Source organism: Euleptes europaea, chromosome 18 (assembly GCF_029931775.1).
Source record: "Euleptes europaea isolate rEulEur1 chromosome 18, rEulEur1.hap1, whole genome shotgun sequence".
In the NCBI taxonomy this organism is placed as follows: Eukaryota; Metazoa; Chordata; class Lepidosauria; order Squamata; family Sphaerodactylidae; genus Euleptes; species Euleptes europaea.
This window is the reverse complement of record NC_079329.1, coordinates 19,878,745-19,893,977: the sequence shown is the minus strand read 5'-3', so window position 1 is coordinate 19,893,977 and position 15,233 is coordinate 19,878,745. Positions and strand designations below refer to the sequence as shown.

The 15,233-nt window shown below is 42.0% G+C and overlaps 1 protein-coding gene across 1 annotated transcript in view; it reads left to right on the top strand.

Moving 5' to 3' along the window:
- LOC130490790 (fibronectin-like) overlaps positions 1–6,425 on the top strand; it is a 28,505-nt gene extending 22,080 nt beyond the window's left edge. Inside the window, 6 exon segments of the mRNA XM_056864597.1 lie at positions 1,146–1,292; positions 2,517–2,681; positions 3,315–3,491; positions 4,421–4,567; positions 5,159–5,323; positions 6,388–6,425. Coding sequence (XP_056720575.1) covers positions 1,146–1,292; positions 2,517–2,681; positions 3,315–3,491; positions 4,421–4,567; positions 5,159–5,323; positions 6,388–6,425 — 839 coding nt within the window.
- The last annotated feature ends 8,808 nt before the right edge of the window (positions 6,426–15,233 follow it).

The following is a 15,233-nucleotide window of genomic DNA, read 5'->3' as shown; positions in this document are numbered from 1 at the left end:
CACAGATACTGCAACTGGTAGAGAAGCAGGAATGTTGGGGATTCAATGCGAGTTCCATTTCTGTCAAGGCAGTTAAAGGGTTAATTTGTGTATATCAACAGCTTAGATAGTCTCAAGATGATGATGAAATAACAGATGTCAGTATTCTATTGGCTAGCAAATCGCCATTGCAAACATGCCTGAAGTCACGGAGTCAGAATTGTCTTTATTGCCCTGTTCCTTTGTTAAAGCAGTAAAAGTTTAGGGCAGGTGTTATTAACAGTTTGAATCTCACAGATGCAAGATGCTTGTTTCAGATCTCTTGAGCTGGAACACAAACAAAGAGAATTAAGCCATAGTACCTGCTAGAGTCTCTAGCAAGTTTTATAGGGAACTAGACAGTAAAGATTGTTATTTGTTATCATCCCATGTAACCTACCCTGTTTAGGAAAGTAAAGGATTTTTGTTTGATTAAGAGAAAGTCTTTGACTCTGTTTATTGGGTGCTCTGACCTGACCCTTTTTAACCACAACCACGATTCCATGGGCCTTAATATCCAACAAGGAAGCTACACAAACCTCTAACCAGAGGAAATCTTCCTTAGTCTCACTCTGTTCTGATTGGATCTGCTTTTAGTAATGTGCTTGGGATGTCTGTTGAAGTCCTCTTCCAACTGGCAGTGACAGATTGTTACTCTGTCCCAATAATCTTTACACAGGCACCGAGCATCTCTGCACAAGACCACCCGATCCTCCTCCTTAGAACAGTACCGCCTTAACTGACTTTTCTCCATGCAGGTCCCATGAATCCCAGCAGAGCATTTTTGGGTGGTTGAGGACCTTGCCTCCCTTTTCCACGAGCAGAAAAGCTTGTTGGATCCAGTCTATTATATGTGCAGTTTATAGGGGACCTGAATTTAAAAAATCTAAGGAACACTGACTGAGGTACATGGAGAATGCTTACCAGAGTGGGAATGGTTCTGTGGCTTAAGTTTGAGAGTTTATTTATATAGATATGGTGCTTGGTCCATAAGGGCAGCTGCGAGGCTAATGACTCCTACTTTTATCAATAAAATGCACTTGATCCTGGCACCACAACCACCAGATCACACTGTTTCCACAGTCCCTATTAATGTAGCTTCTCCTGTTCCTATGCTTCCTCCGCAGAACCCCGCCCGTGCCACTTTCCCTTTATTTTCAACGGGAAATCCTACTCCGCCTGTACCAAGGAGGGAGCTGGGGATGGATAGCTGTGGTGCGCCACAACAGCTAACTATGACAGCAACAGTAAATGGAAGGCATGCTCTCTTCAAGGTAAGGAATGTGGTAGTGGCAAGTAGGGCTGTGCAAAAAAAAGTTTGGTAAATTTTGGGTTTGCATTTATTGGACCCATTTCTTTTTTGGGAAACCTGAAATAAGCCAAATATCCACCTTGGTAAATGGACATTTTGGCTTTATTTCCAGGTTTCCTGGGGGAAAAAAAGGGTCCGCTATAGTATATAGGAATTTTTTTGAGGAGCTCTTGGGGGGGGGCATGTTTTGAGGTAGAGTCACCAAATTTTCAGGATAGCTGCAAGGGACCCTCTTTGCATGAACACCAAAGTTTGGTAATGTGCCCTTGAAAGGGTCACCCCCATTCTCCATAGGAAAGGATTAAAGAGTTTACAATGCTTTCCTAAGGAGAATGGAGATGACCACTTTGGAGGCCATAAAATCTGACCCCCCCTTTCACAAACTTTACCAACCTTTGGGGTTCATGCAAGGAGAGACCATTGCAGCTACCCTGAAAATTTGGTGATACTACCTCAAAAAACACCCCCTCAGAGCGCCTAATAAAATTCAAGTTCGGAAAAGTCCAGGAAAAGCTGAATCTGACAAAAGCCCAGTACCTATTTGGCTTTTTCGGCGATTGGCTAACTGGATTAGGCTTGATTCCCAGTTTTAATATTTGGCTGATATTAAACCTGAAAGAAGACAAAAAGTCCTTTTCCAGGTTTATCTTCAGTTCAGTAAACCAGATATGCACAGCTCTATTGGCAAGTCTCTGTTCTATTCAACCTGGAATCCAGAGCTTAAAAAGAAAGAACATTCTCGAGAAAATGCTAGCTAACACCAACAAAACGTCCGTCTCTTTGGAATTCCAAATTTGATAAGTCAAACCAAAACTACATTGCAAGCTTTATTCAAATACAGGTGCCAAGATTGCATGACAAAAGAAAAAGGAAAGGAAAATAACCCCAAATTAATTGAGTTAAGAACCAAAAAGGTTAAGACAATATAAATGTATGGTCCTTTGTATTTATGCAGATTTAGGAGGCTACTATTTGGGCCAGGATATATGTTTTTAAGGAATATTGTAATAAATATACATCTTTTCCAAAATGTGTTTAGATTTATACTTTACACTTATAGACCATACAGTTTGATTGTCAAGACTGCGTGAACAACGCCTGGTCTGTCGATATGGAGAGCTTTCCCATTATGACCAACTGCCACTAAATCCAGCCTCTCTGTATTCTGATTTCCCCATCGCTGTAGAGTATGAAGGGAGCTCCAAGGGGCAGGCCTGCGTCTTCCCCTTTGTCTACAAGAGCCGTATATTCTACACCTGCACCAAGGAAGGTACTAAGGATGGGAGATTTTGGTGCGCCACCACTGGCAGTTATGACAAGGACAAGACATGGAGCTACTGTGCGGACACAAGTAAGTTCACCTGGTGTGTGGAAGCAGTTACTGCTGAAGCAACTTAAAAAAAAATCTGCACAGTCAATTAAATCTCCAGTGGCCAGTCAGAAGCTCTTCAAGATAAAAGCCCCACCAAATCCTGCCCACTTTCTAAAACACTTGGCAGATACCAGCAAAGGTGTTGGCGGGCACCCTGGCACCCCCGCGCTCCATATTGGCAACCCCTGGACTTCATGTAATACTGAAGTCCTCCATTTTTTTTGGTAGGGATTCAGTAAGTTTGTATTTCATTAGAGCATTGTTGATGAGAAAATTGAATCTTAGCCTTTTCTACCAGTGGTCCTTTCATGATTTAAATGGTCCTTGTTCCCCTGAGCTGGTTGTTAGTCCTACCAGGGGTCAAGGAAGAGCTGACTATCTGTGACAGGATTCTGGAAACTTGAATACATGAATCTGCCTTATGCTGAGTCAGACCACTGATCCCCCAAGGTCAGTTTTATTTAGCAGTATATCTCTGGGGTCTCAGGTGTTGATCTTTCACAAGATCTGATCCTTCTCAATGGAGATGATGGGGATGGAGCCTGGAACCTTCTACATGTAAATCAGATGCTCTACCACAGAACCACATCCTCTTCGCTTGGCACTGACAAGAGTTCTGTATTTCAGGACACCGTGGAAATAGTATGGGCCCCTGCGTCTTCCCTTTTCTTTACAAGGGCAAGACCTATTCCTCGTGCACAACAGCGGGGGCATCGACTGGGAAGCTCTGGTGCTCTCTTACCAGTAACTATGATAAGGATCCCAGATGGACATACTGCGATCCCTCAGGTATGAAGAAAAGCAGAACAAAGGAAGGGAAAGCTTAGTGAATCTCTAATGAGTTGGGATGACCATCTGCTTTGTGACACTGGGGTAGTTTTGCCTTCATATACGTATATACAGGTAAATGAGCATACCAGTGTTCCACTGTCCCTGTGGTTGTTAAACTGCAGCCTTTCTGGGATTGGGGTAGAAATGACAGAGGAAAGGTGAACTTTCAGCAAGGAAAAATATTGAAACAACTTGTTATGGTATTCTTTTAGCAGCAGAGATACAGAATGGCAGACAGGAGGACGGCTTTGCTAACCACAGATACTGCAACTGGTAGAGAAGCAGGAAGCGACAGGAATTTCTAGCCACAGGAAGTCTTCCTAAGTCTCCCTCTGGTCTGATTAGTAATGTCCCTGGGATGCCTGTTGAAGTCGTCTTCTGACGGGCAGTGAAAGATTGTTACTCTGTCTGTCCCAAAAATCTTTACACATGCAGCTAGTGTCTCTGCACAAGATCATCCGATCCTCCTCCTTAGTATAGTCCTGTCCTACCTAGCTTTTCTCCACGCAGGTCCTATGAACCTCAGCGGAGCATTTTGGGTGGCCGAGGAGCTTTCCTCCCTTGCCCATGAGCAGAAAAGCTTGTTGGATCCAGTCCATTATACTTGACCATTTGGGCAGTTTAGAAAGGACTTGAGTTTTAAAAGTCTAAGGAACATTGACTGATGTATATAGAAAATGCTTACAAGAGTAGGATGTTTCTGTGACTTAAGTTTGAGAATTTCGTTATATAGATGTGGTCCTTGGTTCATAAAGGCAGTTGGGAGGCTAATGGCTCCTGCCCTTATCAATAAAATGCACTTGATCTTGGCCCCACAACCACCGAATCACACTGTTTCCTCAGTCCCTATTAATGTAGCTTCTCCTGTTCCTATGCTTCCTCTGCAGAACCCCGCCCATGCCACTTTCCCTTCATTTTCAAGGGGAAATCCTACTCCACCTGTACCAAGGAGGGCGCTGTAGATGGACAGTTGTGGTGTGCCACAACAGCTAACTATGACACAGACGGTAAATGGAAGGCATGTTCTGATCAAGGTAAGGATTATGGTAGAGGTACATCTCTGTTCTGTTTAACCTGGAATTCAGAGCTAAGAAAGAAAGAAAGAAAGAAAGAAAGAAAGAAAGAAAGAAAGAAAGAAAGAAAGAAAGAAAGAAAGAAAGAAAGAAAGAAAGAAAGATTCTTGAGAAAAAGCTAGCTAACACCAACAAAAAGTCAGTCTCTATGGAATTTCACATTTGATAAATCAAACCAAAACTACATTGCAAGCTTTAAGCAAATAGAAGTGTCAGGACCGCATAACAAAATAAAAGAAAGGGAAATGACATAACCCAAAATGAATTGAATTAAGAATCAAAAAGTTTCAGACCATGGTCCTTTGCATTTATGCACATTTACGAGGCTACTATTTGGGCCAGGATTTGTATTTTTAAGGAATATTTTAATAAATATACATATTTAGATTCATGCTTTTAACTTACAGATATTGAGCCCATACACTTATATTGTCAAGACAGCATGAACAACGCCTGGTCTGTCTGTTTGGAGAGCTTGGAAACCATTTTTCCATTATGACCAACTGCCACTAAATTTATCCTCTCCGTATTCTGACTTCCCCATCACTGTAGAGTACGAAGGGAGCTCCAAGGGTCAGGCGTGCATCTTCCCCTTTGTCTACAAGAACCGCACATTCTACACCTGCACCGATGAAGGTACTGAGGACGGGAGATTTTGGTGTGCCACCACTGGCAGTTATGACAAGGACAAGAAATGGAGCTACTGTGCGGACACAAGTAAGTTCACCGGGGGCTGCAATGCTCACAAGCTGTGCTCAGATATTGGGCTATAGAGAAAGAAAAAGGTCAGTTAATTTCAATTAGTCCATTTGTATGCCACCTTTCTGTCTCATTAAGGGGCCCAAATTGGCTAATGACCCATAAAATATAACCATATCTAAGATGATAAAAGGCTATCGTATTTTGGTCACGTCATGAGACGACAAGAGTCACTGGAAAAGACAGTCATGCTAGGAAAAGTTGAGGGCAGCAGGAAAAAAGGAAGACCCAACAAGAGATGGATTGACTCAATAAAGGAAGCCACAGCCTTCAGTTTGCAAGATCTGAGGAAGGCTGTCAAAGATAGGATATTTTGGAAGACTTTCATTCATAGAGTTGCCATGAGTCGGAAGCAACTTGACGGCACTTAACACAAAAAACAAGATGATAAAATGCACAGTTTATGCCATGGGAAGGGTCGATCTTGTAGAAAGGTTTTCTAGAGTCATAAAAAGTTTTAAGCCTGCTCTGAGGAGATAGTGGTGATCTCTATTCCTGGTTCTACATGTCACAGTGATGTCAGTGTACTACCTGCCATAGATGGAAAATGAGAAGAAGAGCTATGCATTGGAGCACAGGAAGTGTGCCCAAAGGCCAAATTATGTATTTGGTAGAGTAGAGCAGTCATTCCTAACCTTGACGGTACGGTGACCCACAACTCCACATTTACTTGGTAGGGCGTTTTGGGTTTTTTTCCATCAAGGTACAGCTGACTCATGGTAACTCCGTAGGTTTTTCAAGGCAAGATACGTTCAGAGATGGTTTGCCATTGCCTGCCTCTGGGTCACGACTCTGGTATTCCTTGAAGGTCTCCCATCCAAATACTTGCCCAGGTCGATACTGATAGTGTGTGATTGGCCCAAGGCCACCCAGCGAGTTTCCAGGGCAGAGTGGGGAATCGAACCTGGGTTTCCCAGATCCTAGTCCAACACTTTAACCACTATGCTATGCTGGTTCTCACTTGGTATGGTGACCCCTTAAAAACACAGTTGTCTTATTTCTCTGTGTGCTTCTTTTTCCAGGGTACCAACAGCAACCCAGTGATGACTATTGTGATTAATTCAGCAATGAAAATAAGCCGTGACGTAGTTCTCTGTGTAGTACAAAAGTTGTCTAACCCACAGGCTAAGATTTGCCTGCTAATCCCTGCCCTCTGTACCTCTACCTTCAGAGACTAGGTGGGTGTTACCCAAAGTCTTATCTACTCTGTTTTAGGCCAAAATGTTTATTTTAACCCAGGCTTTTAATTAACAGCTTGATCTTTGACCAGCAACCGCTTCTAGTCTGAGAAATGTTTTGTGAGGCTCATTTGAAGATGCCCATTGTTTTGATGCTCTGCCTGGGTTTCTAATGCTGGGCTTTTAATAGTTGATTCATTGTTAACAGCTTTTTTGGTATTTTATGTTCTTTGATCATGTTTTACTGTGCAAGATGCCTCAGCCAGGTTGTCTGGAGAGGTGGAATAGCAGTTTTCTAAATAATAAATAAATAAATACAACACAACCTCTCTAATATTCTGCCTCTCTAATAATCTTGGAAATTGACTGTCTTGCATGCCTTCTTAAATGGATTGAGGGAAGGCCCCCTCAGCACCCACTTTGGTTGGCCAATCTGTTACCCAAATATACTATATGTATATATATCTCAACTATAGTAGTGTCTTCCTTTAACATGTCAAGGGTTCATATCCACGTACACTCAGTGCCATTATTATTGGGAGCTTCTGCCAGGTGTATACTGGGGTCCAAGATTAGGTCTAATGCTTCACATGAATAGGACATGATGGGTAGCCGTGTTAGTCTGTCACTAGCAGTAAAAAAGAGTAGGAGTCCAGTAGCATCTTAAAGACTAACAAAATTTCTGGCAGGGTGTGAGCTTTCATGAGACATAGCTCACTTCTTCAGATACAGCTAGAATGTCATTCCATCCACAACTTAAGGATAGATGGAATCACACTCTAACTGTATCTGAAGAAGTGAGCTGTGGCTCATGAAAGCTCATACCCTGCCAGAAATTTTGTTAGTCTTTAAAGTGCTACTGGACTCCTACTTTTCTACTGCTTCATATAAAGTGTGCCGATTCTTTGAAATAAGAATACATAAGTTTAAAGTTTATTGAGAAAACTATTACCATAGGGAATTAGCAAACAGAATACAAGATCGTGCACACAGATGACGAAATCATGCACGTTAACTAACAGTTCTATAAATCCTTACTTCTGCTATAACCTAAGCTCAGCAAAGTAACTAAGGTTGTTTATGCATAGGTACTTTTACTCATGTTCACCCCTGGTCAGCCTCAGTTGTTCCTTGGAGTTATGAATGAGTTTTCCGTCCGTTAAAGATGACCTCACTGCCAGCCCTCACAAATCCCGGGACTTCCCGTTCCTCTGTTAACTCAATTCTTCCCTCTGCCCTGAGCTCAGTCCTGGTGAAATCCCCATGCATAAGACAAAACACAGGACACACGAGCTTGGTTTCTCTCAGCTGGGTGACCTTGGGCTAGTCACAGCTCTCTTAGAGCTCTCTCAGCCCCACCTACCTCACAGGGTGTCTGTTGTGGGGAGGGGAAGGGAAGCCGGTTTGATTCTTCCTTAAGTGGTAGAGAAAGTTGGCATGTAAAAAACCACCTCTTCTTCTTCTTCTTCTTCTTCTTCTTCTTCTTCTTCTTCTTCCTCTTCTTCTTCCTCTTCTTCTTCTTCTTCAGCAGCAGCAGCAGCAGCAGCAGCAGCAGCAGCAGCAGCAGCAGCAGCAGCAGCAGCAGCAGCAGCAGCAGCGTTATAACCTTCTAAGCCCACTGAAGTCAATAGGCTTAGAAGGATATAACTCTCTTTAGGTTTCCCATGTTGGTACAGTTTTGCATTTGCATTCCTCTTCCAGGCTCCCATTAACTCTTACATAGGGTAATTTCTATTTCCCTCTTTTTTTGTTTTCGTGTAATTGACACAACTGCTGTCAGCCTACTGGGCCTCCCGAAGCACATTCAGTTGCTGATATTTTGGGATCCTCATCCTTTTCTTCTAGTTAATTTACAAAGACATTTCCCCCTCCCCCCCTACATATCAGGAAAGTCCTCCAAGTATGTAGAAATCCCCACTCCAAGTATGTAGAAATCCCGCTGTCCGGGCTTTTTACTCTTTTCTTAATGAACACAAATGACAGTGCTGGCAATTATAGCAGATAATATTAATTAAGGCGAGAAGAATCACAAAGCGGCTGTCCCGAGGTTTTCTGTGGGTTAACAAAACTATGCTTTGTTTCCTGTACAATGATGATGTTGGGTAAGCCTACAAACCTTTGGGAGGCTTCGGGTGTGTGTGTACTAAATCACTAGCGAGGAAGATAAAGCAAGGCAAACATTAAGCAATGATGTTTCCTGGAAGATTCAATGGCTATAAAACAGTGACTCATGAAATATGCAAAGTAAGGCTATAAATATAATCTAAGGTTGATGGCTATTTGCCTGTCTGGAGCATTGAGGTTACAGCCTTGTAACCACCAGTCTCTCAAAAGGTGATTTGCTAGGGTTGCCAACCTCCAAGTGGTATTCAAAAATCACAGATGTAGGCTAATGATTCACTTATATCAATATTTATAAATATAATTTCCTCAGATTGCACTATTGCTTCATAGCACCTTTTCAATCAACAAAATTAAATGTACAGTTTTATATATACAACAAGGCAAAATTCATAAAAAATCAAATTCAACAGAAATTAGCAATTGACTTGTGGTGTCTTTCTTTCATGAATTATGCATATATTGTCCATAAATGTCCTTGAGTCCAGTTGGGTAGAACAGGATTCCGGTATCTTTGCCTGTTTCAATATTTCTTCAGCTACCCTGAAGGACATATATTTATGACGTCTGGATCCTCTCTCAGAACGTCCCTTGTATCCTCAGCATTTGTTTGTAATATCAGAATGCTGGTCTGTTGATAAATTATTTAAATAGAACTATAAATTAACATTCTAAGCATTGCAATATTAATTATTTTACACATATATAATATAATTACAATTATACTTACAATCATAAATGAATTTTCATACCCCGCAGAGGACGGAAAACTTAGTTGTAAATCTTTCAGACTATACTCCAACTAATGAGGAACTTCGAGTTTTAAATTTAGGTTTAGGTTTCACTCCCACTCCTAAATATTCTGCTATGCAGACCCGCATTGATATCTTTAAATTGGTTAGACAGCTTAAATTAAGGGATTTTTTTAAGCAGAGCACCCCACAACCCACAGGCTTTAGAATAAAATCAACTTTCATACCTCCAGTGCAAAACCATTTGATATCTACATTTCAAGAATTAGTACTAAAGGATGTAGAAAGAATAGAACAGAAGAAGATTCCATATCAGCAGAACATTACTAAAGAAAAAAGGGAAATTATTAACAAGCTGAAAAAAATTCCCAATCTAATTATCAAACAAGCCGATAAGGGCGGGGCTATTGTCCTGCTTAGGAAAACGGATTATGATTCAGAATGTCATAGGCAACTTAGTAATGAAGAGTTCTATAAAAAATTGCGAGGTGATCCTACTTCCATAGTATTGAATCGTATCAAAACTGTAATTTTTGAAGGTCTCTCATTGGACTATATAACAAAGAAAGAAGCTGATTTTCTATATAATAAGTTTGTTAGAATTCCTATATTCTATGTTTTGCCTAAGATACATAAAGGGAGAATACCCCCTCCAGGACGCCCCATAGTTTCGGGCATAAATGGACCACTTGACCACATCTCCAAATATCTGGAAAGTCATTTGCATAAATTTTCTACAGATACACCATCTTATATTTTGGATTCCACGCATTTTATTAAGGATATTGAAAATCTTCCTAATATGCCTAATATAATAATAGCCACCATGGATGTAAGGGCTCTTTATACTAATGTTCCCTTAGAAGAGACCCGTGAAATTATAGAAAGACTACTCGCGAGTAGAGCAGACCAAACACCTCCGACCCATTATTTAATGGATCTGCTGGACCTACTCCTGGAGAACAATTATTTTAGGTTTGGTGAAGAAATGTATCAGCAGATTAAGGGAGTAGCGATGGGGTCAGCAGCGGCTCCATCGGTGGCAAATATCTTTATGATTTCTTTTGAAAAGAGGTTTATTTTTTGTAATGAGGTATTTAAAAAACATGTTCTATTCTTTCGCCGTTTTGTGGATGATCTGATCATGTTATTTGACAATCAAGAGAATTGTAATGTGTTTTTGGAACAGCTTAACCAATACAATGAGCATATTCAGTTTGATTTTCAGACGGATCATGACAGTCTACCATTTCTTGATGTAATTGTTAATGTTGACTCAGTGGGAAAGCTTTGGGTAGCTCCCTATAAAAAGCCCACAGATAAGGGAGCTCTGTTACATTATAAATCTCATCACCCCTCCTTTATGAGGAACAATTTACCTTATGGCCAGTTTTTAAGGTTAAAAAGGAATGCAACACGCACAGAGGACTATATAAAAGCAGCATCAGAATTGGAAGACACCCTTTTGAGCAGAGGTTATCCACCACATATCATCAATAGTGCACGCCTTCGAGCTGATGGGATAGATAGGTCTACTCTTTTTACTTGCAAGAAACGTGATAAACAGAATTTAACAGCTTCTTTACAATTTACACATTTGGCAACTAAGATAAAACAAATCATTTATAAACACTGGCACATAGTACAGAGCATTGCAGGATGTGCAATACCACCCTTGATTGGTTTTAAAAGAACGGGCTCTTTAAGAGATGCACTAATACATACAGATCTCAATGTAGCACCTCCCACCACAGGGGCTGTTGGACATCATCGCTGTGGATCATGCGCAGTCTGCCGGTTCTCCCTCCCAGTAAAGAGTTTCACAAGGGAAGACACTGGTTTCACATACGTACTGCGTCAATTTACAAATTGCTCCTCTGCAAATGTTATTTATTTAGTCATTTGTATGTGCAAATTAATTTATGTTGGAAAAACCACACGCCCCCTTAAATTAAGAATTGGGGAGCACAGGTCCAGAATAAAAAATCAAGTATTAGAAGCGCCCCTAGTGGAGCATTGGTTGAAGTGCAAACATACAGATAGTGACTTTCAGTTCTTTGCAGTTTGGCAAGCAACACCTAAGAAGTTCCAGAGATCTAACATAGAACGAATTTTAAGTCAGCAGGAAGCACGCTTTGTGCAACTCTTTGACTGCATATCCCCTAAGGGGTTAAATATGGCCAATGATCTTACCTCCTTCTTGTAAATTAACACCTGCACCTGGGATCGATCCTAATGAGTAATGCAGTAAGCATTTAAGTATACTGCCTGTATGGAATTAATTGACTGGAAACAAGAAAGGATTCTTGTCAGGTTGACACCACACAAGTCACTGTGTATGAAAATTCATTTATGATTGTAAGTATAATTGTAATTATATTATATATGTGTAAAATAATTAATATTGCAATGCTTAGAATGTTAATTTATAGTTCTATTTAAATAATTTATCAACAGACCAGCATTCTGATATTACAAACAAATGCTGAGGATACAAGGGACGTTCTGAGAGAGGATCCAGACGTCATAAATATATGTCCTTCAGGGTAGCTGAAGAAATATTGAAACAGGCAAAGATACCGGAATCCTGTTCTACCCAACTGGACTCAAGGACATTTATGGACAATATATGCATAATTCATGAAAGAAAGACACCACAAGTCAATTGCTAATTTCTGTTGAATTTGATTTTTTATGAATTTTGCCTTGTTGTATATATAAAACTGTACATTTAATTTTGTTGATTGAAAAGGTGCTATGAAGCAATAGTGCAATCTGAGGAAATTATATTTATAAATATTGATATAAGTGAATCATTAGCCTACATCTGTGATTTTTGAATACTACCAATTTACAGTTGAATTTACATTTTTTTGAAAAACCTCCAAGTGGTGGCTGGAGATCTCTCGCTATTACAGCCAATCTGAAGGCGACAGAGATCAGTTCACCTGGAGAAAGTGGCTGCTTTGGAAGGTAGACTCTATGGCAGGCATGTCAAACTCAATTGTTCCGAGGGCCGGATATGACATAAATGCCCCTTGGTTGGGCCGGGCCATACCTCGCCAGCCCAGATTGAGAGTGGGAGGGGTTGGCTGCCTCAGCTGCCTTGTGGGCCGGATAAAAGGTCTCAAGGGGCCGCATCCGGCCCCCGGGCCTTATGTTTGACACCCCTGCTCTATGGCATTATACCCCATTAAAGCCCATCATCTCCCCAAACCCCAGCCTTCCCAGGCTCCACTAAGGTTGCCAGGTACCCCCTCTCCTCCAGCAGGAGGAGGTGTTTGGGGCGGAGCTGGGGCAGGGATCGTGTGCGCGCGGCCACACAGACCCAATTGCGTCACTTCCGGTTTACAATTGGAAGCGCTGCATTGCAACGGGCCTCTTACCACTCAAACCCTGGGAGTTGGAGTGGTAAAAGGCCAGTCGAGGTGTGGCGCTTCTGGGTGTAAACTGGAAGTGACACAATCATGTCGGAGCGGATGTGCACACGATCCTTGCTCCTGAGCCGGGCAATGGATTGGCCAATCTAAGCGGCCTGGCAACCCTAGGCTCCACCCTCCAAATCTGCAGGTTTAGCAGACATAGAGTTGCCAGCCTCCACATGGGAGCTGGAGATCTCCTGGGATTACAGCTGGTCTCCAGACCACAGAGGTCAGTTCCCCTGGAGAAAATGGTTGCTTTATAAGGTAGACTGTATGGCAGTATGCTAACGTCCCTCCCCTCCTCAAACCCCACCCTCTCCAGGCTCCACTCTCAAATTTCCACGTATTTCCCAACCCAGAGCAGGCAGCCCTAGTCAATTGCCCTATACTCTTTTGGGAATTTTGGCATATATCATGTGGGAAAGAGGGTGGTACCACCCAGCTACACTTAGCACTTAAGCACCTTATTGCCCAATGATCTCAGAAGTGGGAGAAGGGGCACTGACCCATGTTCTCTTCTCCTCCCAGCCTTGCTCTTTCCAGCATCAAGAGGTAAGGCTCAGTATGTTCTCATCAGCTGGCTTTAGGGTTGCCAAGCCCCCACCAGGTAGGATGGCCAACCTCCATGTACTAGCTGGAGATCTCCTGCTATTATAAATGATCGCCGGCCAATAGAGATCAGTTCACCTGGAGAAAATGGCTGCTTTGGCAATTGGACTCTATGGAATTGAAGTCCCTCCCCAAACCCTGCCCTCCTCAGGTGTGCTAGGCCAGGTTGTCTCGGATTACTGATGGCTACTGGTCTTGAGAGCAGGCTGTTAGTAGTTCAGGAATGCAGGAATCCGGGGGAGGTCCCGCCAGGAGCTGGAAACCAAGATAAAGTTGGCGTGCAGAGGCAAAGTCAAAGGTTCGGTCCACAGGGTCAGAAGTCCGCAAAAGTCAGAGATCCTTTTGCAACAATTACTTTCGCAACGTCTGTCTGTTCCAAGCATGGTTTTAAGCTGTTTCTCTTTGCCTTAGTTCTTATCCACAGACAACTCACAGTCTTGGAGCTGTCTTCTTAGTGTCTGTAGGTGTGCACTTCTCATTTTACTTTGCAACTCCATTCTCCCTTTTTACCTGTGTTGTTGAGTGGCTTCAGGTGAGCTGGGGGGGGGGTCCTGCTTCTGTGGAGTTACAGCTGCATCTGGTTGTGCCGAAGGAGGTGATTCTGTGTTTACTTCCAAATCCTCAGCAGGGCTGGTGTTTACTTTACCCTGCCCTGCATTCTCAGCTGCCTGAGGTGCAATGCCCATTATTTCTCCCTGCTTTGGCTCTTCCTCTGATGATGCTTCGCCTGTTGAAGTCTGGGCCATGACATCAGGCTTTGCTCCGAAAATCTCCAGGTATTTCCCAATCCGGAGCTGGCAACCCGATCACCAGGGGAGGGGAATCTCCCACTCATGGCTCCCGTTTCCCTCCAAGAGAAAATAAAAGGGCTGCACCCTTTACTCAGTTGAAATCCCCCAAATTTGTTTCAGGGGAATCTGTAAAATATAATATGCAAATACATCACCAAGTTCTCGTAAATAATGGTTATTAAAATTCTACAAACAAAGCGTTGTGTTAAAATCAAATTACAATGTATACAGTAAAACTATGTACGAAACCACTAGAGCATATTCTGTCCTTATGATTCCCTGGAAGAAAACAAGGAAGAAACTCCCTATACCTATTAGAGATAAGATAAAGCGGTTTTGGCTCAATCTAAAAAGAATCATTCTTCTGCCTAAATGAATGTTGCAAACCTGTTAGTTGTGCAGTGTTTTCCCAACAAGAGTTCAAGATCAGTAGCGATTACCGCTGAAATGACCCTAGTATAAATGGGTTCAGTTGATGCAATATTTCTCTATTTTGCATAAGCAATTCCAGAGATACATTTAACCCCTTAGGTGTCACGTCTGGAGTCTAACAGTCCAATCGACTTCTTTTTTCAACAGAAGTCTTTCATTTTGACAATGGGTAATGAATAGGGTTGCCAGGTCCCTCTTTGCCTCCAGTGGAAGGTTTTTGGGGTGGAGCCTGAGAAGGGTGGGGTTTGGGAAGGAGAGGGACTTCAATGTCATAGAGTCCAATTGCCAATGCAGCAATTTTCTCCAGGGAAAATGATTTATATCGGCTGGAGATCAGTTGTATTAGCAGGAGATCTCCAGCTAGGTCTAATTTATGGTAAGCATACACTGTATTCTTTGTTTTTGAAGTTTAATAATATTCTTATATCTGTACAGTATGCTGGATGTGTTATGTTATGTTTTTTATAGAGGTCTTTGTACCCAATACCACTGCATGAATAAGGATTACTGTAACAAATGAATAAGACTAACAAATGAATAAGACTACTGCATGGATAAGGATT